Source organism: Emys orbicularis, chromosome 13, assembly GCF_028017835.1.
Source record: "Emys orbicularis isolate rEmyOrb1 chromosome 13, rEmyOrb1.hap1, whole genome shotgun sequence".
In the NCBI taxonomy this organism is placed as follows: Eukaryota; Metazoa; Chordata; order Testudines; family Emydidae; genus Emys; species Emys orbicularis.
The window spans coordinates 24,723,928-24,748,434 of NC_088695.1; the positions used below are offsets into that span (position 1 = coordinate 24,723,928).

Consider the following 24,507-nt stretch of genomic DNA (forward strand, 5'->3'; position numbering starts at 1 on the left):
ACGTAAATACCTTGTAATGCTGGCTACAAAAGTGCCATGTGGATGCTTGTTCTCACTTTCAGGTGACATTGTAAATAAGAAGCGAGCGGCATTATCTCCCGTAAATGTGAACAAATTTGTTTGTCTTAGCGATTGACTGAAAAGAAGAAGTAGGACTGAGTGGACTTTTAGGCTCTAAGGTTTTACATCGTTTTGTTTTTGAGTGCAGTTATGTAACAAAAAATAATCTACATTTGTAAATTGTACTTTCACGATAAAGAGATTGCACTACAGTACTTGTATGAGGTAAACTGAAAAATACTATCTCTTTTTATCATTTTTACAGTGCAGATATTTGTAATAATAATAATATAAAGTAAGCACTGCATACTTTGTATTCTGTGTTGTAATTGAAATCAATATATTTGAAAATATAGACAAATATCCAAAAATATTTAATACATTTCAATTGGTATTCTATTATTGTTTAGCAGTGCAATTAAAACTGTGATTAATCACAATTAATTTTTTTTAGTTAATTGCGTGAGTTAACTGCGATTAATTGATGGCCCTAGTGTTTATGGTTATTTTTCAGTAGAGTTTTGGAATCTTGTAGGCTTATTAGGCTTGCCAAGCTTCCTGTGTGGCTCTAGCTCACCAAGCTAGCAATTAGCAAACTTCATGTTCTGAATTTGTGTGACACTGTCCTTGGCCCTGAACAGTGGTGCCTGGTTCCAGCAGTCCTTGTGGCTAATGCCAAGCTGGATCCATGAACATTTTTTCCTTCTGTCAAAGGGCAACTGTTGCGAAGAATAAATGCCTTGCTTGGTGTTCCTAATCCCTGGAATATAACTGCTGTGACAAAGCAAAGTAACCATTTGGAGAAAGGTCTATAAATTGGCATCTTACAAATGCAATGATCCATATAGCACTAGCTGTCTTATCTGTTCAAGCCCCATGGGACTCCCAAGCCTCTGATAGTTTTGGATTAACATTCTAGACCGGGATTTTCAAAGGCACTAAAGGGAGTTAGAAGCCCAAATTCCAGTGAATTCAATGGGAACTCAACTCCAAAAACCCCTGGACTCCTTTAAAAATCCCATCCATAATTATTTGAGGCTGAGAATGTTAATCTAACCCCTTGTGTGTGGGTATTAAAAGTGATAGTACTAATAAATCTCTCCCCTCTCCCCTTCTCCCCCCCCCCCCCCCCGAAGTCCATCTTGGGGCATCCCTGGGATTCAGCTTGATCTTGTGAGCGTTATATGCCCAGCATGGAAATGGCTTTTTACCCACATTCCTGGCCTGATACACGTTGATTGCCTCCTCAGAAAGCAGAAGTGGATAGGGGAAGAGAAAGCTGACATATTATGACCTAAAAAGTCTATAAAGATTCTTATATATCACTAAACACAAGTGATTGAAATCCAGCCTCTAGCAGTGAAGCTGGAATCTGGCATTAACTACTTCTGACCTTCTCGTCTGACCTTCACATTGCTCTCTAGAGTTACTCTTGTTATTTTAATTCTGAATTTCACTGTGTTGGCTTTGTAGGGCAGACTTTAAGGATGCTGGCTCTAAGTGCTTGTCTACATTAGGGCTTTTTGCACTGACAGTGCAAAAAGGTCAGTGCATACCCCTGCGTAGATGCACTGACCTGGAATTAAGTGGGGTTTGCACTTATCCTGGTTTCACACCAGTGCACTCCCATATTACACCAGTGCAATGCATCTACTCAGGGGTATGCACTTGTGTGCAGCTACACTGGTGTAGAGGTCCCTGCATTAGACAAGTCCTAAATTACCTTTCCACTGAAGAAATCACTATAAAAATCAAAATGCTGACAGGAATGTTTGAGCTCCAGACTGTGCTTCTTATAGGAAAATGGCAATATTTACTTCTAAGAGCTTCACTACATGAACAAAGTCTGTATTAAAACATGTGCCACTCTATTAAACATGTCCTTTGGCCAAATGACCATTTCACGTGGGCATTTGAACAGGTGACTAAAAATATGATCAAGATTGTTAGTGGCATTTCACTAGGACTACAACAATTTGTTTTCATGTTTATAGTTCCATGGAGCACCTCTACTTCATGCTACCATCCTCGCACCTGCAATTCCCTCTGTAGGGAGAGAGGCATTGCTAAGACTTCTTACCCCCACCCCCATGCTTGTGTCTTCCCCCTGCCACTGCAGGGACAGTGGCACAGTTTGCTAAAGCAGAACAGGAACCTCGTTTTCCATTTTGTAGGAAAATCTGTGAGTTTGAATTCCTTTCCTATTCCGGAAAGGAATGAAAACAAAAAATTTTGAAATTTGTCTCAAAACAAAATTCTGGGGAAAAAAAAGAATTTGAAGTCAATCGAAGCATTTGTTGTTTAAAAAATTGAAATGTTTCATTCCAGTGCCCACATCTAAATTTTTTAATATTATAAAATAAATTTAAAAGTAAAAAGTGATTTCAAAACAGAAAATGGAAATGTTCTATTGTGAAAAATGTCGAAATGGAACATTTTGACTTATTGACCTTCCCCCGGAAGCAAAATTTTGACATAATTGATACGTTTCTGCTAAATGTTTTGCTTTCAACGAATTGGCATTTTCCAGCAGGAAAAAATTCCATCAGAAAATTTCCAGACTCTGCAGCAGCAGGGCTCCATCAGCAGGATTTGGTGTCACCACTGTGCATGTCTGCCTTCCAGTCCTTCCTGCTACTGCTCTGGCTGAGAAGACATGAGCAGGAGGGGCCATTTCCTAGCACCTTTCAAAGCAGCAGTTCATACCTACTAGCTTCTTCCAGCAAACGCAGAACCATTTTCAGATTACTGTCAAATCAAAATGTGCTAGCAGCAAGGAAGGCTCTAACTCTCATCCCCCAGCTCCCAAGGTAAATTGTCTTTATGTTCAGCAGAGGCAGGTGGCAAAGTCTGAGGTGAGGTTTCTTCTGTTCTGTTCTTCTGTTAGTTTCTTTGAATTATTTTCACCCGCTCTTGTCTTCTGTTTCCTTTTTTCATTCCTTGCTTTTTGTTAAGTACATTCCATACAGAATCTAAGTTTTTGCAGTGTTTTATTTTGAGGAATTTAACACACAGAAATCAAGGAAGGCCAAGAACAGATAAGGTTTCTGCGGATTTTTGTATTCTTAATGTTTATGCCATCATCAGCATGACCACCCTTGAATTGTGTTTAACTGCAAGGGTTTCAGAGGGTTTAGGTGGGAAGTAGCAGAGTGGGGGAGTCAGAATAGGAAAGCAATAACAGGGGAAGGGGAGCAGCAGCATCACAAAAAGTTGCTGAGAGAAAATAGTGCTCACTGTTCAGTGAGATTCTTCTTCCATTGGGTCCACGGAATGCAGATGTCCAAGGACCAAGAAGTGCAACACCAATGTTTCATAAAGAAGCTAGAACACAGCAGATGAGGTCATTTAAGCCTTGGTTGTTCCAGTAAATGGTACTTTGGGCCTGACCTTGCTGCCCACAAAGACCAATCGTCCAATGAAGCCCGAAGGGGTAGGCCTACACAGCTGCTGGGAGCATGATTCTCAGCCTGGGTCAACAATCACTTGCACTTGTGGGGCTCGGGCCAGCACGCTTAAAATAGCTGTGTAGACTTGGCTTTGATGTTCAGACCTGACCTGGAGTTCAGGCTCTGAAGCCAACCTCTGTCCCTAGGCTTCAGAGCCCAAGCGCCAACCCAAGTCAGAATGTTCATTTTGCTATTTTTTGCACGCTAGCATGAGCCCCCTAACATAAGTCTGTCAACCCGGGCTGCAAGACTTGCTCCCATAAGCTGTGTAGACATACCCAAGGAGTTCAGGAGTGGGCCCATAGTAATATCAAAGCATGTGTCATGTACAGCAGCTGACTGATAGATGTTCTACTGTATTTATCAGCATGGAATACACTGTAGTATGTTTATTCCTTTGGCTAGTTAACTTGAGAAACGGAGCATTGGATCAAAAGTCTATTCCTCATTATCGCTCATTTTACCAAATCCTGGAATTTTCAGCTGCTTGATCAACTGCTTGAATGGAATGGTCAGTATCCAGGTGACTAGTCTGACAGAATCTCCTTGGCTTTCACAAATGCCTATCTGATATAATGCCTCCATAACACTGGAGGGTTGTGGTGTGAGCGACCTTTTGATTAATGTGACTTTAAAGCAGGAAGCCCAGTCTCCTGGCATAGCTTATAACCAAGGAAGTGTTAATCAGCAGATGAACGCATGAGAAACACTGGAGACTTTTGCAATTGTTTTAAGGTAAACACTATTATTTACTAGGAATAAAGTGTAGAAAATACACATACGTTTTCTATTAAATCAATGTTAACAACAAAATTTGCAACAGGTAATAGGAAGCGCCTTAAAACAACTGTGGAATTCTGTAGCTTCTGTCACAAACTATGGGCATCATCCTGCACTCCTTACACAGACAAGTTCATATTGAGGGCTATGGGAGCTCTCTGTGCCCGAGGACTCTGGGCTCAGGCACTTTGTCAAGAAACATTTGGTCTGGCAGCTTCTGGTTTCTTGAGTAATAGTCAATTTGCATTATATTTTATATTAAAAATGGCTCTTCAATGCCTTTTTTCAACTAGATGAAGTGATTATGCACTATTTGAAATAAGTTACAGTTTTCCATTAAGATCAACAAGCTCTTCATAAACCTGCTAATACAAACAGGAGATTTAGTTTGATTTCTGTTCAACATGAGCAATACAAGTAAGACAGGTAGTGACCAGCAAGTGCATTGCTGCAGGGGAGGTAACACGCATACCTTTGTGTACATGGGACTAGGAGTGCTCTAAAGAATCTTGGTTCTGCATGCTATACCAAGTCCTGCTACAAGCCTGATGTATTTTTATGCACAATAGAAAATAGCCATGTAAATGAGAGTAATTAGAATGAATCAAATCTAAGACACATATTAAGCCTTAGGCTGCAGTTAAGACATATAGCTAATTAAAGCTGTGACCAAATGTATTTCTTTGTTGATTTAACATTCTCCCTCAACCCTGCATCCCCAACTAGAATCCTCCCTGGAATCACATTGTTGCTGTAGCCTATGTGCACCCCTCTCTTTCAATGTTTAATCAAGTGCTGCTGAAAAGAGAAAGTTACAAACTATTTAAAATGTGGAAAAATTGCTTCCCAATATTTTTGACAGAGAGAGACTGAGAACACACAGCATTGAATCATCAGGAAAATTGAAGATTTCCCCTGAACAGCATTGGGATTTTACTGCAGAGGACTTGAAAGACCTTGGAGAAATTGGACGAGGAGCTTATGGTTCTGTCAACAAAATGGTCCACAAACCAAGTGGGCAAATTATGGCAGTTAAAGTAGGTGATGCCCATAATTGTGTTTGTACTTCAGTTCATTAAGGATGGAACGTGATGGAGAATTAATGTTCATCCGTCTGTCACCGTCTACTGTTCTGTTCTGTTTATCTCCAGTATAAAGGGTACTTGTGCTGAAAACACTGTGTGTAATGGGCATATCTGTCAAGTGAATTGTGAAGGTCTTATATCTTGCTTGTGCACTTTAAAAAACTGCCTCTGCCTCTCAGGAAGCAACTGCTGCAGGGGATCGGATGGCTCTGGAGACTGGTAATGGGATATGAGGCCTTTCACCTGCTAATCACTGGTTCAAATCCAGCCTAGGTTGGTAGTAAGCACAAATTAACATCCAATGGCAGCTTGGTGTCCTTTGTGAAATGAGTTAGTGACTAAAGACTGGTTCCATCTGGACATGTATCCATGCTGCAGCAATTGACAGCCTCACCAGAGAGGGCAGGAAATGAGTGGGCATGTGTTTAGAGAGCATACTGCTCTCTCACTCTCACCATGATGTGGAAGCACAGAGTGCCTCCTCTGCTGACCCAGTTCTGGAAATGTAGACGATATCAGCCTCCAGGGCTGTCCATTTGATACTTTACACCAGCACCAAACTCATGTTTTGTTTTGTTTTGTTTTGTTTAAAACTTGTTTTCCTAGCTCTTGTGTAACAAAATAATCTTTGTCTTTGCTTTAAAACTGCACGTTGTTGGGGATTTTTGATTAGTCACTTGATGGTCCAGTTCGAGGTGAGATGGGCAGTGGATGTTGTTTCACTCTGGAAGTGATGAATTCTCTCTTCTTTGCTTTTGCTGTGTAACAGTTAATGATATCCGCCTCTTAAATCTAGTTACAGGTACAAAATAGTGACACATGCTCCACTGGCTTCACTGGAAGAGTAGAAGTGAGCTCTGAACCCAAACTACCTAGAAGTACGTGTCACTCTCTTTAGTGGTCTCTCTCTCCGAACACTGTCTAAGTGGGTCTGGACATGTTAATTCCCAGTGGGTTCATGTACTGGTTGGAGCCAGTTTGGGGACGTGTTGCAACCCTCTTGCTAGCAGCCATTCTATATGATAGAGAGGCGGATAAGACCCCGTTGCCCAAGATTTGTGTATGTGCTGCCCCTGGGAACAACTAAAATGCTCTTGGAGTCTCCAGCATCACTCCTCTTTCCTCTTACTTCCCCCAGCGACATGGCACCCTCCTTCCAGCAGACGGGTGGTCAGTTACGCCTTTTGGAGTTGTTGGGATTGGCATAGCAGAATGATGCCTGGCACCTTTCCCGACTCAGGGACAGAGCTTGCTGCTGCTGCAGCACTCCCAGCCTCACCAAGCCCAGTGAGTGGGAGATGGAAGGAGCCACTGGAGAGCGCTGTGAGGCACTCCTTACCATTGGGCTCAGCTGGTGGGCTGTGCCACATTTCTCAAGGCAAGGAGCCTTGATGTTGAAGTTGTTTAGGATTAGCTTTCCCCACAAAGCCGATCCTGGGCTAGCTGCTGGAGCGTGCACTGGACATGGCTTTCTCTGATTTCTGTGAGTGTTGCTCTTTGGGCAGTCCGGGAGGTGGGTCAGTCTCTTGACCCTATTGTCCCCCATGGGCACCTGGTGCTCTGTGATGGGTCACCACTGGGTTATCCCTCCTCTTCTTCCTCGCACAGAGAGAGGCTCCTCTCTCTCTAGCTCACACTGTGCCACCAGCAATTGACTCCGTTCCAACTCCCAGTGTCTTGCCTCTGCTTGAAGAAGCAGGCGGTGTGGTTCTCTAAGCCTCTCCACTTTCTGTTTTTGGTTTTTCTTCCTCTGCTTGGTGCCCCCCTTGGCAGGAAGCGGATTTTTGAGAACAGGAAACTGGTATTTAAAGAGAAAACATGGCAGTGCAGCAGGCCCAGCTAGGATTAAAGAACTCCTGCACATGCCCAGCCGCACAGTAGTGTGCTACTTTACAGCAGGGTGGCAGGAAGCAGAGAGTGAAATTCAGCAGCAGGAGCTGGCTTTGCAGACTCTCCAAGCCAGCTGTTCCTAGCTGCTTGGTGCTTCAGGCCAAGGTGAACCATCGACTCCAACAGCAGTGATGTGGCAGACAAGCTTTCAGCTGTGCGGGCTGGTCATTCAGCAGCAGAACATAACATTTTGGAAGTAACAAGCCAGAGACCTGTGGCTGTTGTCTTCTGTTCTGACTGGGGTGAAATAAAGTTCCCAGGAATGTCTCTGTAAATGGTGGATTCTCTGTGACTTTAAGTCTTTAAACCATGGTTTGAGGACTTCAATAACTCAGCCAGAGTTGAGTCGTCTATTACAGGAGTGGGTGGGTGGCCTGCAATGTGCAGTGGGTCAGACGAGATGATCATGATGGTCCCTTCTGACTTTAAAGTCTGTGAGAGGCTGGTAGTTAGAGGGGCAGGAAAAATCCACGGCGCAGGACCCAGTCCCCCCATCCCTTTCAGGCTGACATGGTAACCAGGTATTTTTGCCCCACTTGTTCCAGGAAGGGCCATAGCCAGTTCTGATTATGGTAGCTATCTTGAACCCCCGTCCCCTCAGTGGATCTCTCTGACCTCCAGGCCAGGTCTGACTCCTACAGGCTAGAAACAAACCACAGTTTTTAAAAAATGAACAAACAAACCGAGTTTCCCTACTCCAGTGACTCCATATTTACTCCCTGTTCTCTTACATTTGGACACTATGAGGATTGGGCACTGAGCCTGTTCTCCTCTCAGCTTCCCTCAGATAGGTCATTTGTGCAGCATAGTCTTGCCTTCCATTTTCCACTTCTTTCACTGGCTTTTCCTCAGAGAGTCAGCGGAGTGGTGTAGCCCATACTACTAGCCTCCTGGTGCCTGTAAGCCCACTGTTCCCCTGCTGTCTCAAGTTTAGCCTACCTCAGTCTTCCATTTTACCACTGCTTTCTCTGAGTCTTCTTTTTCGCAGGATGCAACAAAGTGGTCTAGCCCATACTGCTAGCCCATCAGTGTCAGCACAGCTCCTGTTTTCTGTTTGGCCTTCCTTAGGTAGCCACACCTGCTGCTTTTCTTACCAAAGCAGCAGAGCAGCCTAGCCCGTCCTGCCAGCCTGCATGTGCCAGTACCCACCAAAATAGCTCGTATCTGCAGGCAGAGGTACTATTAAGTTTTTCTTTTTTTAGTTTCCTTTCATGCTTGCTAGTTTGGCTTGGCCAACCATTTTATCGAGCCTGGAAGCAGCTTTCATCTAAGTATTACTGCCGAGGCTGTCTAGTTGCTCACACCATCAGCCTGTCAGTTTCAATGGACAATCTAAAAGGCTGTGATCCTACACTAAAATGTCAGCATTAAGGGAGGATGGTGCACCATTTTGTTGCACAGCTGTAAAAACACTTCAGCAAGGCTTTAAAGCTCACAGAGCATTACTGCATGTGCAAAGGACTTCAGCATGAGTGCTCATGCCCAGCTCTGCTTCCCTCTCTTCCCCTTATGATCCTCTGCATGTATATGTTTAAAAGTAAATAAAAAATATAAATGTGTCTCTCCAAGGGGCATGGCAGAGCCTGGGACAGTAGCAAAGCAGTAGCTGCAGAAGCAGCAGTCTTGAAAACTGTGAGGCTGGGTAGCTTAGTACATTGTGGGGGAGCGGGGTGTTTTTCTACCATTTCTGAGGGGGTTAGTTCAAACCTTCAGTATGATTCCTTTGTGTACCTTGATCAAAAGAAAAAAGTAGCACCCCAAGTGGGTAACTGGAAGAGAGGGGGGAAGGGTAAAAATAAGAGAAATACCATAGCAAACAAAAACATGCACCTTGGGCTTCTCAATTTTTCCCTCTTAAAAGAGAGCTTTCTAGAATCAGGAAACCAATTATCTTCTGCACCACTGAGGGAGCCCTGGTAGGCCCCACTCAATTCCAGGTCAGTGGTTGTCCCAGGAAGCTCATCAGAACAAATTCCTAGAGTTGCAAGCAGTTAGGAAGTTGAGCTCTCTATCCATAAGCCTCCCTCTTGATTTGTCTAGCACAGTGGTCTCCAAAGGGGGGTGCGCGCACCACAGGGCAAGAGGATCATTGGGGGTGTGCGGCAGGAGGAGTGCCTTTTTTTTTTCTTTGGCAGTTTGGGCGGGAATCCGAGCGGCTTTTTTTTTTTTTTGCTTTGGCAAAAATGGTAGAGCCGGCATGGCGGGGGTGCATGCTCAAAATTTTTTTACTGATAGGGGTGCGCGATCAAAAAAGTTTGGAGCCCACTGGTCTAGCGTATCGTCCAGCCATTAGCTCATGTATTACCCTTTGGCGCTAGATAGAAGAACTCATTATTAAATATTTGTTCTCCATATCATAGAATCATAGAATATCAGGGTTGGAAGGGACCTCAGGAGGTCATCTAGTCCAACCCCCTGCTCAAAGCAGGACCAATTCCCAACTAAATCATCCCAGCCAGGGCTTTGTCAAGCCGGGCCTTAAAAACCTCCAAGGAAGGAGATTCCACCACCTCCCTAGGTAAAGCATTCCAGTGCTTCACCGCCCTCCTAGTGAAATAGTGTTTCCTAATATCCAACCTAGACCTCCCCCACTGCAACTTGAGACCATTGCTCCTTGTTCTGACATCTGCCACCACTGAGAACAGCCGAGCTCCATCCTCTTTGGAACCCCCCCTCAGGTAGTTGAAAGCAGCTATCAAATCCCCCCTCATTCTTCTCTTCTGGAGACTAAACAATCCCAGTTCCCTCAGCCTCTCCTCATAAGTCATGTGCTCCAGACCCCTAATCATTTTTGTTGCCCTCCGCTGGACTCTTTCCAATATTTCCACATCCTTCTTGTAGTGTGGGGCCCAAAACTGGACACAGTACTCCAGATGAGGCCTCACCAATGTCGAATAAAGGGGAACGATCACGTTCCTCGATCTGCTGGCAATGCCCCTACTTATACAGCCCAAAATGCCATTAGCCTTCTTGGCAACAAGAGCACACTGTTGACTCATATCCAGCTTCTTGTCCACTGTGACCCCTAGGTCCTTTTCTGCAGAACTGCTACCTAGCCATTCAGTCCCTAGTCTATAGCAGTGCATAGGATTCTTCCGTCCTAAGTGCAGGACTCTGCACTTGTCCTTGTTGAACCTCATCAGGTTTTTTTTGGCCCAATCCTCTAATTTGTCTAGGTCCCTCTGTATCTGATCCCTACCCTCCAGTGTATCTACCACGCCTCCCAGTTTAGTGTCATCTGCAAACTTGCTGAGAGTGCAGTCCACACCATCCTCCAGATCATTAATAAAGATATTAAAACTGGCCCCAGGACCGACCCTTGGGGCACTCCGCTTGAAACCGGCTGCCAACTAGACATGGAGCCATTGATCACTACCCGTTGAGCCCGACGATCTAGCCAGCTTTCTATCCACCTTACAGTCCATTCATCCAGCCCATACTTCTTTAACTTGGCGGCAAGAATACTGCGGGAGACCGTATCAAAAGCTTTGCTAAAGTCAAGGAATAACACATCCACTGCTTTCCCCTCATCCACAGAGCCAGTTATCTCCTCATAGAAGGCAATTAGGTTAGTCAGGCACGACTTCCCCTTGCTGAATCCATGCTGACTGTTCCTGATCACTTTCCTCTCCTCTACGTGCTTCAGAATTGATTCCTTGAGGACCTGCTCCATGATTTTTCCAGGGACTGAGGTGAGGCTGACTGGCCTGTAGTTCCCCGGATCCTCCTTCTTCCCTTTTTTAAAGATGGGCACTACATTAGCCTTTTTCCAGTCATCCGGGACCTCCCCCGATCGCCATGAGTTTTCAATGATGGCCAATGGCTCCGCAATCACATCCGCCAACTCCTTTAGCACCCTCGGATGCAGCGCATCCGGCCCCATGGATTTGTGCTCATCCAGTTTTTCTAAATAGTCCCGAACCACTTCTTTCTCCACGGAGGGCTGGTCACCTCCTCCCCATACTGTGCTGCCCAGTCCAGCAGTCTGGGAGCTGACCTTGTTTGTGAAGACAGAGGCAAAAAAAGCATTGAGTACATTAGCTTTTTCCACATCCTCTGTCACTAGGTTGCCTCCCTCATTCAGTAAGGGGCCCACACTTTCCTTGACTTTCTTCTTGTTGCTAACATACCTGAAGAAACCCTTCTTGTTACTCTTAACATCTCTTGCTAGCTGCAACTCCAAGTGTGATTTGGCCTTCCTGATTTCACTCTTGCATGCCTGAGCGATATTTTTATACTCCTCCCTCGTCATTTGTCCAATTTTCCACTTCTTGTAAGCTTCTTTTTTGCGTTTAAAGTCAGCAAGGATTTCACTGTTAAGCCAAGCTGGTCGCCTGCCATATTTACTATTCTTTCTACACGTCGGGATGGTTTGTTCCTGCATTCTCAATAAGAATTCTTTAAAATACAGCCAGCTCTCCTGGACCCCTTTGCCCTTCATGTTATTCTCCCAGGGGATCCTGCCCATCTGTTCCCTGAGGGAGTCAAAGTCTGCTTTTCTGAAGTCCAGGGTCCGTATTCTGCTGCTCTCCTTTCTTCCTTGTGTCAGGATCCTGAACTCGACCATCTCATGGTCACTGCCTCCCAGGTTCCCATCCACTTTTGCTTCCCCTACTAATTCTTCCCTGTTTGTGAGCAGCAGGTCAAGAAAAGCTCTGCCCCTAGTTGGTTCCTCCAGCACTTGCACCAGGAAATTGTCCCCCACACTTTCCAAAAACTTCCTGGATTTTCTGTGCACCTCTGTATTGCTCTCCCAGCAGCTATCAGGGTGATTAAAGTCTCCCATGAGAACCAGGGCCTGCGATCTAGCAACTTCTGTTAGTTGCTGGAAGAAAGCCTCGTCCACCTCATCCCCCTGGTCTGGTGGTCTATAGCAGACTCCGACCACGACATCACCCTTGTTGCTCACACTTTTCAACTTTATCCAGAGACTCTCAGGTTTTTCTGCAGTTTCATACTGGAGCTCTGAGCAGTCATACTCCTCTCTTACATACAATGCAACTCCCCCACCTTTTCTGCCCTGCCTGTCCTTCCTGAACAGTTTATATACATCCATGACAGTACTCCAGTCATGTGAGTTATCCCACCAAGTCTCTGTTATTCCAATCGCATCATAGTTCCCTGACTGTGCCAGGACTTCCAGTTCTCCCTGCTTGTTTCCCAGGCTTCTTGCATTTGTGTATAGGCACTTAAGATAACTCATAGATCGTCCCTCTTTCTCAGTATGAGACAGGAGTCCTCCCCTCTTGCGCTCTCCTGCTCTTGCTTCCTCCTAGGATCCCATTTCCCCACTTACCTCAGGGCTTTGGTCTCCTTCCCCCGGTGAACCTAGTTTAAAGCCCTCCTCACTAGGTTAGCCAGCCTGCTTGCGAAGATGCTCTTCCCTCTCTTCGTTAGGTGGAGCCCGTCTCTGCCTAGCACTCCTCCTTCTTGGAACACCATCCCATGGTCAAAGAATCCAAAGCCTTCTCTCCGACACCACCTGCGTAGCCATTCGTTGACTTCCACGATTCGACGGTCTCTACCCAGGCCTTTTCCTTGCACAGGGAGGATGGACGAGAACACCACTTGCGCCTCAAACTCCTTAATCCTTCTTCCCAGAGCCACGTAGTCTGCAGTGATCCGCTCAAGGTCATTCTTGGCAGTATCATTGGTTCCCACGTGGAGAAGCAGGAAGGGGTAGCGATCCGAGGGCTTGATGAGTCTCGGCAGTCTCTCCGTCACATCGTGTATCCTAGCTCCTGGCAAGCAGCAGACCTCTCGGTTTTCCCGGTCGGGGCAGCAGATAGATGACTCAGTCCCCCTGAGGAGGGAGTCCCCGACCACCACCACCCTCCTCCTCCTCTTGGGAGTGGTGGTTGTGGAACCCTCATCCCTAGGACAGTGCATCTTTTGCCTTCCAATCGGTGGAGTCTCCTTCTGCTCCCTTCCTTCAGATGTGTCATCTAGTCCACTCTCCGCATTAGTACCTGTAGAGAGAACATGGAAATGATTGCTCACCTGTATCTCCATTGCTGGTACATGGACGCTCCTCTTTCTCCTTCTGGAGGTCACATGCTGCCAAACTTCTTCACCATCCTTCTGTCCCTGCTGCGCCTGCTCTGAATCTTCAGAATATTGTGGCTGTAGAAGCATCTCCTGACGTCTGTCCAAGAAATCTTCATTTTCCCTTATGCAACGCAGAGTCAATACTCGTTTCTCCAGACCTCGAACCTTCTCTTCCAATATGGAGACCAGCTTGCACTTTGTACAGACAAAGTCGCTTCTGTCCTGTGGAAGAAAGACAAACATGGCACAACCTGTGCAGGTTACAACAGCTGATCGCTCACCTTCCATATCACCTTCCTCTTACGAGCTTCCTCAGCTGTTGCAGGAACTACTCAGAGAAACCTGCAGATGAAAGCCTCAGTGAGCTCTCCCCAGGCAAACTCCCTCTGTTAGCCTCTGCTGTTCGCCGCTCAGCTGGTTCGCTGCTGACTGCCCTTACATACCAGTCAGGCCCACTCAAGGCCCACCTGGAACAAAGCACTCCCAATTCACACTTTTCAAACAAACAAGCAAGCAATCAAGCACACGGTCAAACTGACAAACTGTCCCAGCAACAGACACTCAGATACTCACCAACACAGCCCCCCTAATGCAGCACTTAGCGTACCTCCTCTTGGACAGATCCCAGGCAAACTCCCTCTGTTAGCCTCTGCTGTTCGCCGCATATAGGTACTTATAAACTGTAATCACGTCATCCCTTAATCTTCTCTTTGTTAAACTAAATGATGGAGTTCTTTGAGTCACTATAAGGCGTGTTCTAATCCTTTCATCAATCTCATGGCTCTTCTCTGAATCCCAATTCATCATCATCCTTGAATTGTGGACACCGGAATGGGACACAGTATTCTAGTAGAAGTCGCACCAGTGCCAAATACAGAGATAAAATAACCTCTTCACTTCTACTTGAGATTCCACTGTTTTTACATTCAGGGACTGCATTAGCCCTTTTGGCCACAGCATTGTATTAGCTGATTATCCACCAGGATCCCCCAAGTCTTTTTCAGTCTCTCAGCTTCCCAGGATAGAGTTCCCCAGCCTAGTAAGGGTAGCCTACATTCGTTGTTCCTAGATGTATATATTTGCATTTGGCTGTAATAAAATACATATTGTTTGCTTGTGCCCAGTTTACCTAGTGATCCAAATCTCTCTGTATCGATGACTTGCCTTTTTCATTACTTACCATTCCCCCAATTATTGTGTCATCTGCAAGTTTTATCCTTGATGATTTTATGTTTTCTTTCATTTCTTAAAAAAAATGTTAAATTGCGTTGGGCCAAGAACCAGTCCTGCAGAACCCCACCAGAAACATACCTGTTGGATGATTATTTCCCATTTACAGTAACATTTTGAGGCTTATCAGTTAGCCAGTTTAAATCCATTTATTGTGTGTCATGTTAATTTTATATCTTTCTATTATTTTTATCAAAATGTCATGCAGTACCAAGTCAAATATTACATCAACATTATTATCTTTATCAACCAAACTTGTAAACCCATTGACTGGCATTAGTTATGTTGCCCTTCTTTAATTCTTTATTAATCAAGTACTGTATCAGCAGCTCCATGATCTTGCCTGGGATCAATGTCAGACTGACAGGCCTATAATTATCTATACTATCACATAAGAACATAAGAACGGCCACACTGGGTCAGATCAAAGGTCCATTTAGCCTAGTATCCTGTCTTCCGACAGTGGCCAATGCCAGGTGCCCCAGAGGGAATGAACAGAACAGGTAATCATCAAGTGATCCATCCCCTGTCGCCCAGTCCCAGCTTCTGGCAAACAGAGTCTAGGGACACCATCCCTGCCCATCCTGGCTAATAGCCATTAATTTATCTAGTTCTTTTTTGAGCCCCGTTACACAACATCATAGAATCATAGAATATCAGGGTTGGAAGGGACCTCAGGAGGTCATCTAGTCCAACCCCCTGCTCAAAGCAGAACCAATCCCCAACTAAATCATCCCAGCCAGGGCTTCGTCAAGCCTGACCTTAAAAACCTCTAAGGAAGGAGATTCCACCACTTCCCTAGGTAACCCATTCCAGTGCTTCATCACCCTCCTAGTGAAAAAGTTTTTCCTAATATCCAACCTAAACCTCCCCCACTGCAACTTGAGACCATTATTGTTAGGGAGCTTATTTCTTCACCCTCTCACTTCCCTGGTCCTTCTCGCATGAATAGAGAGCAACAATACCCGAAGTCCGAAGGTGCAAACAATTCGATGTTTATTGGGGTGAACTTCCAGCAAGCAATGATTCAAGTTTCCTTCCTCAGTGTCCCCCTTCCCAGCTCTGACGCCACAGAGCTTTGCCTGTGTCCCTGTTCCCATTCCCCCCCACCTTAGCAAAACATGATTCCAGTTCCCCCACCCCTGTTCCCATTCCCCCCTTCCTGATTGACTGCAGACTATATAGTAAAACTTGAGTTCTGCTTAGCTATACCTTAACCAATCATTTTACTGAAATTTAACTAACCAATCCTAACATATTGTAACATGATTATTTAACCAATTATATCCCACCACCTTAATTGGCTTACATCCAACAAAATTAATTATACAGCAGACAGAAACAATTACAGAACCAGACAGAGATTATACAAACAATAGGGAAGTGGAGACTACAGTGATAGAACAATACAGAAATGAGGATTTCACACCCCAGGTATTGATAAGTGAGTTCTTGCCAGACAGGATGCTATCAAACTAAGTTTTCTTTTGCATCTTCTAGGCTCTTCCCTTTCTCTGGAGGGACTAGGAATATCAGGACAGGATTGTATTCCTAACAGCCCAATAGCACCTTATTTCAATGTGACTAGTTTGGAATGTGAGAATGTGACCATACACTTCCCAGTTTATGGCTGCCTCTGCTGCTTAGCCAAAGAACAAAGCCTCAGACTGTCACAGTAAGAGAAGGCTCTTACACAGACAGACAGTGATTTTGATTCTTTCTTTTATACCTCTATAACTAGCTAAGTGATAAGAATACACCTAAATTCTTAAAGTATAGGCCTTTGCAGACAGGCCTGAATATCTATATCCTAACGCTCCACCCCTTTTCATCCTCTGGCGTTGTGTAAAGAAATACTTCCTTTTTAAAATATTGGCACAACATTACATTTCTTTCAGTCTTCTGGAACTTCTGGAACTTCTCTGGTGTTCCAAGACTTATTTAAAATCAAAACTAACTGTCAGCAAGGTCCTCATGCAGCTCTTTTACAACTCTTGGATGCAAGTTATCTGGACCTGCTGATTTAAAAATGTTTAACTTTAGTATCTGCTGTTTAACATCCTCCTGAGATACTGGTGGAATGAAAAGAGTGTTTATCATGTGATCTGGCTACATCATCTGTTTTCCCCCCCAATACAGAACAGAAATATTTATTGAACACTTCTGCCTTTCCTTCATTATTAATGATAATTCTAGTAATGAACCAATACTATTGTCAGGATTCTTTTTTTTTCTAATGTACTTTAAAAATGCCTTCTTATTGTCCTTAACTCTGCTGGCCAGAGATTTGCACTTGCTTCCCTTAACAATTTTCCACAGTTCCTATCATCTGATTTATAGTTATTATTATTCATTTCCCTGTTATTCCATTTGTTACATATTATTTTTTATGTTTTTTTAAGCAGTAAGAGCCTTCTTCCTCAATTGTGAAATTGTGGCTTTTGGGTACTTAGTAAGGTATTCTTAAACAATTCCCAAACATCATTCACATTTTTCTAATTAAATTTTTCCTCCCAGCTGATTTGGCTCACAATTGTTTTCAGCATTGTGAAACTGGCTTTTTAAAGCATCAAGGGTATATGTCACTCATCTGGACTTTATTCTGATTGCACATTATAAATGTGATCAAATCATGAGGTCTTGTATCTAAGTTACCATTAATTTTTAGTTCTGTGATCAGTTCCTCTTTATCTGTCAAGATGAGGTCTAATATAGAATTCCCCCATGTTGGATACAACAGTTTTTGAGTTAGGAAACTGTCATCTAAATTTAGAAATTCTAAGAGTGTTTTAATATTGGCAGCATGAGACATCCAGCATATGTCACTCAAAATCTCGCAGCTTTTTTCTTACCCATTATAGATAGGTTCATCAGAAGCCAGTCATCCTGTTCCCTTGTGTGATTTTGGGTCTGTAACAGAGACCAACTAGTACCCCATTTTGTGTTTTATCTGTTAGTACATTGCTCATTTTCATCATCTGAGTCAGATGCCACCAGCAGAAGGTTGATTTTCCTTTTTGGTGGTTCAGGTTCTGTAGTTTCCGCATCCGAGTGTTGCACTTTTAAGACGTCTGAAAGCATGCTCCACATTTCGTCCCTCTCAGATTTTGGAAGGCACTTCAGATTCTTAAACCTTGGGTCGAGTGCTGTAACTGTCTTTAGAAATCTCACATTAGTACCTACTTTGCGTTTTGTCAACTCTGCAGTGAAAGTGTTAAAATGAACAACACGTGCTGGGTTATCATCTGAGACTGCTATAACATGAAATATATGGCAGAATGTGGGTAAAACAGCAGGAAACATACAATTCTCCTCCATGGAGTTCAGTCATAAATTTAATTAATGTATTATTTTAACAAGCATCGTCAGCATGGAAGCATGTCCTCTGGAATGGTGGCTGAAGCATGAAGGGGCATATGAATGTTTAGCATATCTGGCATGTAAATACCTTGCAATGCCAGCTACAAAAATGCCATGCGAATGCCTGTTCTCACTTTCAGGTGACATTGTAAATAAGAAGCGGGCAGCATTATCTCCCATAAATGTAAACAAACATAGATTGGCTGAACAAGCAGTAGAACTGAGTGGACTTGTGGGCTCTAAAGGTTTACATTGTTTTGTTTTTGAATGCAGTTATGTAACAAAAAATATACATTTGTAAGTTGCACTTTCATGATAAAGAGATTGCACTACAATACTTGAATGAGGTGAATTGAAAAATACTATTTCTTTTGTTTATCATTTTTACAGTGCAAATATTTGTAAAAAAAATAATATAAAGTGAGCACTGTACACTTTGTATTCTGTGTTGTAATTGAAATCAATATATTTGAAAATGTAGAAAAAATTCAAAACTATTTAATAAATTTCAATTGGTATTCTATTGTTTAACAATGCGGTTAAAACTGTGATAAATCGCAATTAATTTTTTTGTGTTAATCAAGTGAGTTAACTGCGATTAATTGACAGCCCTAGTAATATCTAGACCAATCCTGATTGTTTTTTGTCTAACCTGTTCTTAAAAAGCTCCAGTGATGGAGATTCCACAACCTCCTGTGGCAATTTGTTCGAGTGTTTAACTACCCTGACATCTTTCCTAATGTCCAGCCTAAACCTCCCTTGCTGCAGTTTAAGCCCATTGCTTCTTGTCCTATCCTCAGAGGTTAACGAGAACAATTTTTTCTCCCTCTGACTTGTAAAAAACTTTTATGTATTTGAAAACTCTTATCGTGTCCCCGCTCAGTCTTCTCTTCTCCAGACTAAATAAACTAAGTTTTTTCAATCTCTCCTCATAGGTCTTGTTTTCTAGACCTTTAATCATTTTTGTTACTCTTCTCTGGACTTTATCCAATTTGTTCACATCTTTCCTGAAATGTGGCGCCCAGAACTGGAGACAGTACTCCAGTTGAGGCCTAATCAGCGTGGAGTAGAGCGGAAGAATTACTTCTCATGTCTTGCTTACGACACTCCTGCTAATACATCCCAGAATAATGTTCACTTTTTTTGCAACAGTGTTACACTGTTGGCTCATATTTAGCTTGTGATCCACTATGACCCCCAGATCCCTTTCCACAGTACTCCTTCCTGGGCAGTCATTTCCCATTTTGTATGTGTGCAATTGATTGTTCCTTCGTAAGTGGAGTACTTTGCATTTGTCCGTATTGAATTTCATCCTATTTACTTCAGACCATTTCTCCAGTTTTTCCAGATCATTTTGAATTTTAATCCTATCTTCCAAAGTACTTGCAATCCCTCCCAGCTTGGTATCGTGCGCATACTTTATAAGTGTGCTCTCTATGCCATTATCTAAATCATTGATGAAGATATTGAACAGAACCAGACCCAGGATCAATCCCTGCAGGACCCCACTCGTTATGCCCTTCCAGCTTGACTGCGAACCACTGATAGCTACTCTCTGGGAATGGTTTTCCAACCAGTTATTCATCCACTTTATCGTAGCTCTATCTGGGCTAAATTTCTCTAGTTTCTTTATGAGAAGGTCATGTGAGAGAGTATCAAAAGCCTCACTAAAGTCAAGATATACCAAGCCTACCACTTCCCCTCTATCCACAAGGCTTGTATTGGATTTATTTGTTCCTTGCTCTCTATTACTCTTGAGCTTTGGAGGGTTTTCTCCAGGGGAGAGGCTGCAGGATGTTGTACTTGTGGTCTGCATGTTAGTTGGCAGCGTTTTTGTACAGCCTTCACATGCAGTTGTGGAGGTGCTGCTGGTCACTCAAGATTCTGCAGCTTATTCCAACAGTTTCTTTTGTTCTTGTTACATTGCTAAATGTTTGCTCCTTAGCCAGTTAATCAGGGTCACTGGGCTGTGGTGGAATGTCCCTGGTGCACTTTGGCTAAACAATACCATCTCTTTCTGGCCAGACCCACTCATAGCCTGCAGCGGTGCTGGATGCTGGATGCTTTTCCCCTATTTGGATCACCTATCTTCAGTCTCCAGCACTTTTGTATGGGACCTCTTCCTAGTCCCACCATCACGTCTTCCTCAGCACTCCACAAAGTGCATTAGTTGATATCATGCTGTCTTCTTGGGTTTTCTTGTAATTCTTGTGTCTGTTTGAAAGAGTTCTCCAGTATAACTGAAACTCTTTCTCTTCTCTGGGCCCTGCTGTCTGTCTCCTCCTCCATTCCCGGTGAGAATGTACTTGGAAAAGACTGAGCGGGGTGGTTTCTTGGTCTTGACATTCATTTCAGTTTATTGTTATAATAGCATCTTCCATATAAACTATATTCTCAAGTGCTTTACAGTGGTAAGTGATAAATAACAGCAGAGGCGGTAATGGCAAGGGAGAGAAGAGATGTTTTGAACTGAAGTTTGAAGTGCAGTGGAGGGCCAGAGGCAGAGAGATATAGGGATGGCAGGAGCTGTAGAGGAGGAGGCTGTTGCACTAGCCTTGATGAGATTGTGCAGGGGAAGAGGGAGAGGCCAGTAATAGATGACTAGAGAGAACACTGTGTATCTGGGGAGAATCCAGAAAAGGTCTTAAAAACAAGAAAGGTAATTTTAGGCTGGATCCTGAAACGAAAGGAAGTCAATGCTATTGAATGTGATGGGGTGGCACAGCTGAACTTCTTTCTAGGTGTGGGAGAGCCGATCACAGCATTCTGTTTGTGCTGCAGCTAGGAGAAATTAGGGACCATTGAGAAGAATGTTCTAGTATTGAAAGGAGATGGGCGCTATGGATGAGGGTTCAGCAAATGTGGAGTAGAGGTACCATTGTTGAAGGAAGATGAGGGGCAGAGGAGGTGGCCTCTGAGTAGAGGGAGATGCCAAGGTTTCAAACTGGAGAAAAGCTAATTTACGAGTCCCCACTGTTCATCTGCATTGTAGAGTGTTCCAGATGGAGACGACTAGCAGTGTGGCAGTGTTCTATGTGAATAGCTTTCTGAACCGGGAGCTGCCCAGACAAAGAGCTCAGTACATTCAGTGTTCTTGAAAGGTGCGAGGCTCACGGTCCTGGCTGCTAATGTCCTCTGTCCATACATAGCTAAAAGCAAAAGCAGCAGTAGTGCAAGCTTCTTGAGACCCCAACTACCCGACAGTCTGCCTCCCCCCACCCCCGCCTTGAGGGAGATGTTAGGTTCTTTCAGCCCTTGGCATCTCTGCAGGGGCAGCATACTGTATATTGTAGTCATGTCCTCTGTGATGTGTATATTTGATGAGGCATGGAACAGACTCACCAAACTCATTTCACATACACCACTGAACTGCTGTCAGATAGATTTGAACCAGTGACCTAGACATGAAAATGTCTGTAGCTTCATTACTAATCCCCCGAGCCATCCACTCTCTGTGCCTACAGTAGCTGTATTTCACCCATTTGGCTGCATTGGAGGGGTGTGTGGAGTGATTCCTGTGTATGCTGTGCAAGTAGTTTGCCAATTTTCCAGAGTGCTGTAGGATCCGTTGGGAAAGGAAGGAATTATTGTTCTAAGCTAAAACATAAGTTACTAGAAAATTAAGGCTGCATGGTGAAGCACTCAGAATATCAGGAAATGTCAAAGGTAAGAACAATTGTGCAACAGCTACTCTAGCCCCTGTGTATGTATCATTACGAGGCAGTCTACAATTACATGATCATACATTATTTTTCAAATAGTGCAGTACAAGAGCCTGACCCTGAAAACACTCTACAACCATCTGTAGTGCTTATTAATGAGTTGTCTCACTGATGTCCATGTTTCTACACTCAGTTGTGAGCACGATGCTCAGTAGAGTTGGTAGGATGATGCCCTAGTGTCACTGTTTTTTCTACAAGTTTTGGCAAGAACTGGTTTATAATGATAAATTTGTGTCTTTTCCTCCCCTTCCCCCGTCTCATGCTGGAAAACAGTTGAACTGTTTTTGCTGAAGCTTTTGAAAAACAAAAGTCTTCAGGCAGAAACTGAGCATGGAAAACTTTATCCTGAAACACAAGTGTTGGAAAGCTATAATAGAATGCAAACCATTATGTATCTTTAACTTTAGAGGCCACTACCAGGCAAAAAATGCATGATGGTTTGGTCTTTTAGCCTGCCTAGCACGGACAGTATAAATCATGGCATGAAATGGCCAACTGGTCTGAAAGACCCGTGGGCACGCTGTGATGGATGTACAGTGTAGGGAGTGCCTTCATCTTAATTTCCTTCCTTTAGTAAATTAAAATATAATATTTGAGGGTTACATTTCAAAGCAGTGCTCAGGTCCCAGCATCAATGGGAGCTGTGGCTAACTCACCACTGCACGTTGCTTTGAACATAAAACCCTGAATATTGTTTTGCTGTAGGTTTTAAAGAGATAAAGAAAATCTTTGATTGCCCTTTGCTGCTTACTGATGCTCCACCTGATAACGCTGAGATTTGGAGTAAAATTTGTCCAGAGATTTCATAATCTGAACTAATTTGCTTTAGGTTTATATTAATTGCAATTTTTTTCTCATTTAAAAACATGGTCTAATTCTTTAAAGCATGTTGCTTTCATGTCTTTGAGACTCCATGCCCCACCCTGGGACTGGGGTCCTGGCAGGTTTCTCTTGAACTGGCTGAGGATGATGTAATAGTAGCATGTTAGTGATAAAACCTCTGCCATTCCTTACTCTTTCAGAGAATTCGGTCAACGGTGGATGAAAAGGAACAGAAACAGCTTCTAATGGACTTGGATGTAGTGATGCGAAGTAGTGACTGCCCCTATATTGTTCAGTTTTATGGAGCACTCTTCAGAGAGGTGGGCATTCAGAGTTTGTTTCATTTATACCAGAGGTTTTATTTTAATTTAAAATTTAATTTGCAGCAGCCTTCAGTTTATTATAAGAGAAAGGAGTTAATTTACTGGGGGATTTTTGAGTCGCAAGTTGTCATCAAACCCATTACTAGAAGGGAAGAGACTCTGGGTTCTGATTGCTGCTATGTATATATTTTGGTGTTCATTTATATGATCCCTGTCATGATTATTGCTGCTTTCCTGCCATGCTCTCTCATACTCACATCTAGGATTTGGGGGCGTTTCAGTGGTTTGACTGTCTGGACAGGTGTGGCACTCAGATATCTGACACATTTCACACATCTGATTTATAGATGTGCTCTACACAGACTCTCAAAGGTTGTGTGCTTTGCACACTGCCTTGTGCTGGGGAGGGCTGGAGCTGTAAAGCCCCAGGAGTCGCTGCAGCAGGGGAGAAGGGGTGTGGTGCTTTAGGAGGCACAATCCTTCCCAGAGCTGCTTGGCATGCATGCTGCACAATGGACATGCCAGACCCTCTCAACCAAGGCACTTCTTTTGGAGTGATTTGCACCTGAGGACACTAGTAGGGAATCAGTCCTAAACTGCCCTGAGCCCAAGGCCTGTCATTACCTTTGGCCCTGTCACAGGGCTTGTCTGTCCTGGGAGATTACATTGTGTACAACATCCTGCTGGGTAACCAGGAGTTAGCACTTGGTGTAGATAAGGACTGCCCTCAGCTGGCTAGGGTTAACCTGAGCATGGGCCCTCATCTCAACATGGCGATGAGATGTTAATGCTACATGTCCTGACTATGCTGAGTGTTTACCACCATATAAGTTAACGTGTTTTCAGGCGATATAATTTCTGGGTGTAGACAAGGACAAAGAAAGTGTAGCAGGGAGGGATTGTCTCTTTGCTCCATCCCCTGCACCCACAAGGGCGAAGCAAATCCAATCTTTAGTGATCAATAAAAACAATGGGGAAAGAGGCCCACTGCATGGGTGTGTGCAGTCCTGTACTCCTGTGCACAGAAAACCTGTCCCTTCATTCTGTGTATGCACAAACTGGGGGGATGGTCCATTGGAACTAGCACAACTGCCAGAACTCAAATGACAAGCCAGAGTCAATTGTAACTTCACAGTCTAGCCCATACAATTGGCATGGCGGGGATCAGATTGTGACTGTAAGCATCACGGTCTGGTTCCTGTCTCCCCCTTTCTCCAGGTGGAAATGGTCCATGCCAGCCCTTTGCTGATACAGATTATTTCTCCCTTTGCGCTGGCTCTGATAGTTCACGTGATGTGGTGGGGTGAGGGAGGAGGCAGAGACATAGCTCCAACCTTGCTCCACCACTGCCTTCCCACTCCCTGCATGTCTGCACTGGAGGGAGTGTAGCAACTCATGAGCAGCCTGTGCAGACAAGTAGAGGTTCATAACTGATCTCTGAAAGACGAAGGTTGGTCTTGTAGGGTAAGGCAGTGGCTTACAACGGGAAAGACCTCGCTTCAATTCCTGGCTTTCCAGACTCCCTGTCTGACCTCTGGCACGTCACTTGTTTCCCTGTGCCTTAATTCCCTATCTGTACAACAAGGCTAATAATCCTTCCTTTCTCCTGTCCTCTGTCTGTCTTGTAACCCTTTAAGGGTAGGGATTCTCTTAGTGTGTGTGTGGTACAAGCCCTAGCACAATGAGGCCTCGATCTTGGTTGAAAGCTTCTAGATGCCACTATAAAACAAATAATTAT

General features: G+C 43.9%; 1 protein-coding gene across 2 annotated transcripts in view; it reads left to right on the forward strand.

Moving 5' to 3' along the window:
* The window catches only part of MAP2K4 (mitogen-activated protein kinase kinase 4), a 173,619-nt gene that overhangs the window by 104,976 nt on the left and 44,136 nt on the right, over window positions 1-24,507 (forward strand). For both annotated transcript variants that reach the window (XM_065415124.1, XM_065415127.1), the window contains 2 exons: window positions 5,152-5,326; window positions 22,647-22,766. In XM_065415124.1, the coding sequence (XP_065271196.1) occupies window positions 5,152-5,326; window positions 22,647-22,766 (295 nt within the window). The remainder of the gene's footprint in view (window positions 1-5,151; window positions 5,327-22,646; window positions 22,767-24,507) is intronic.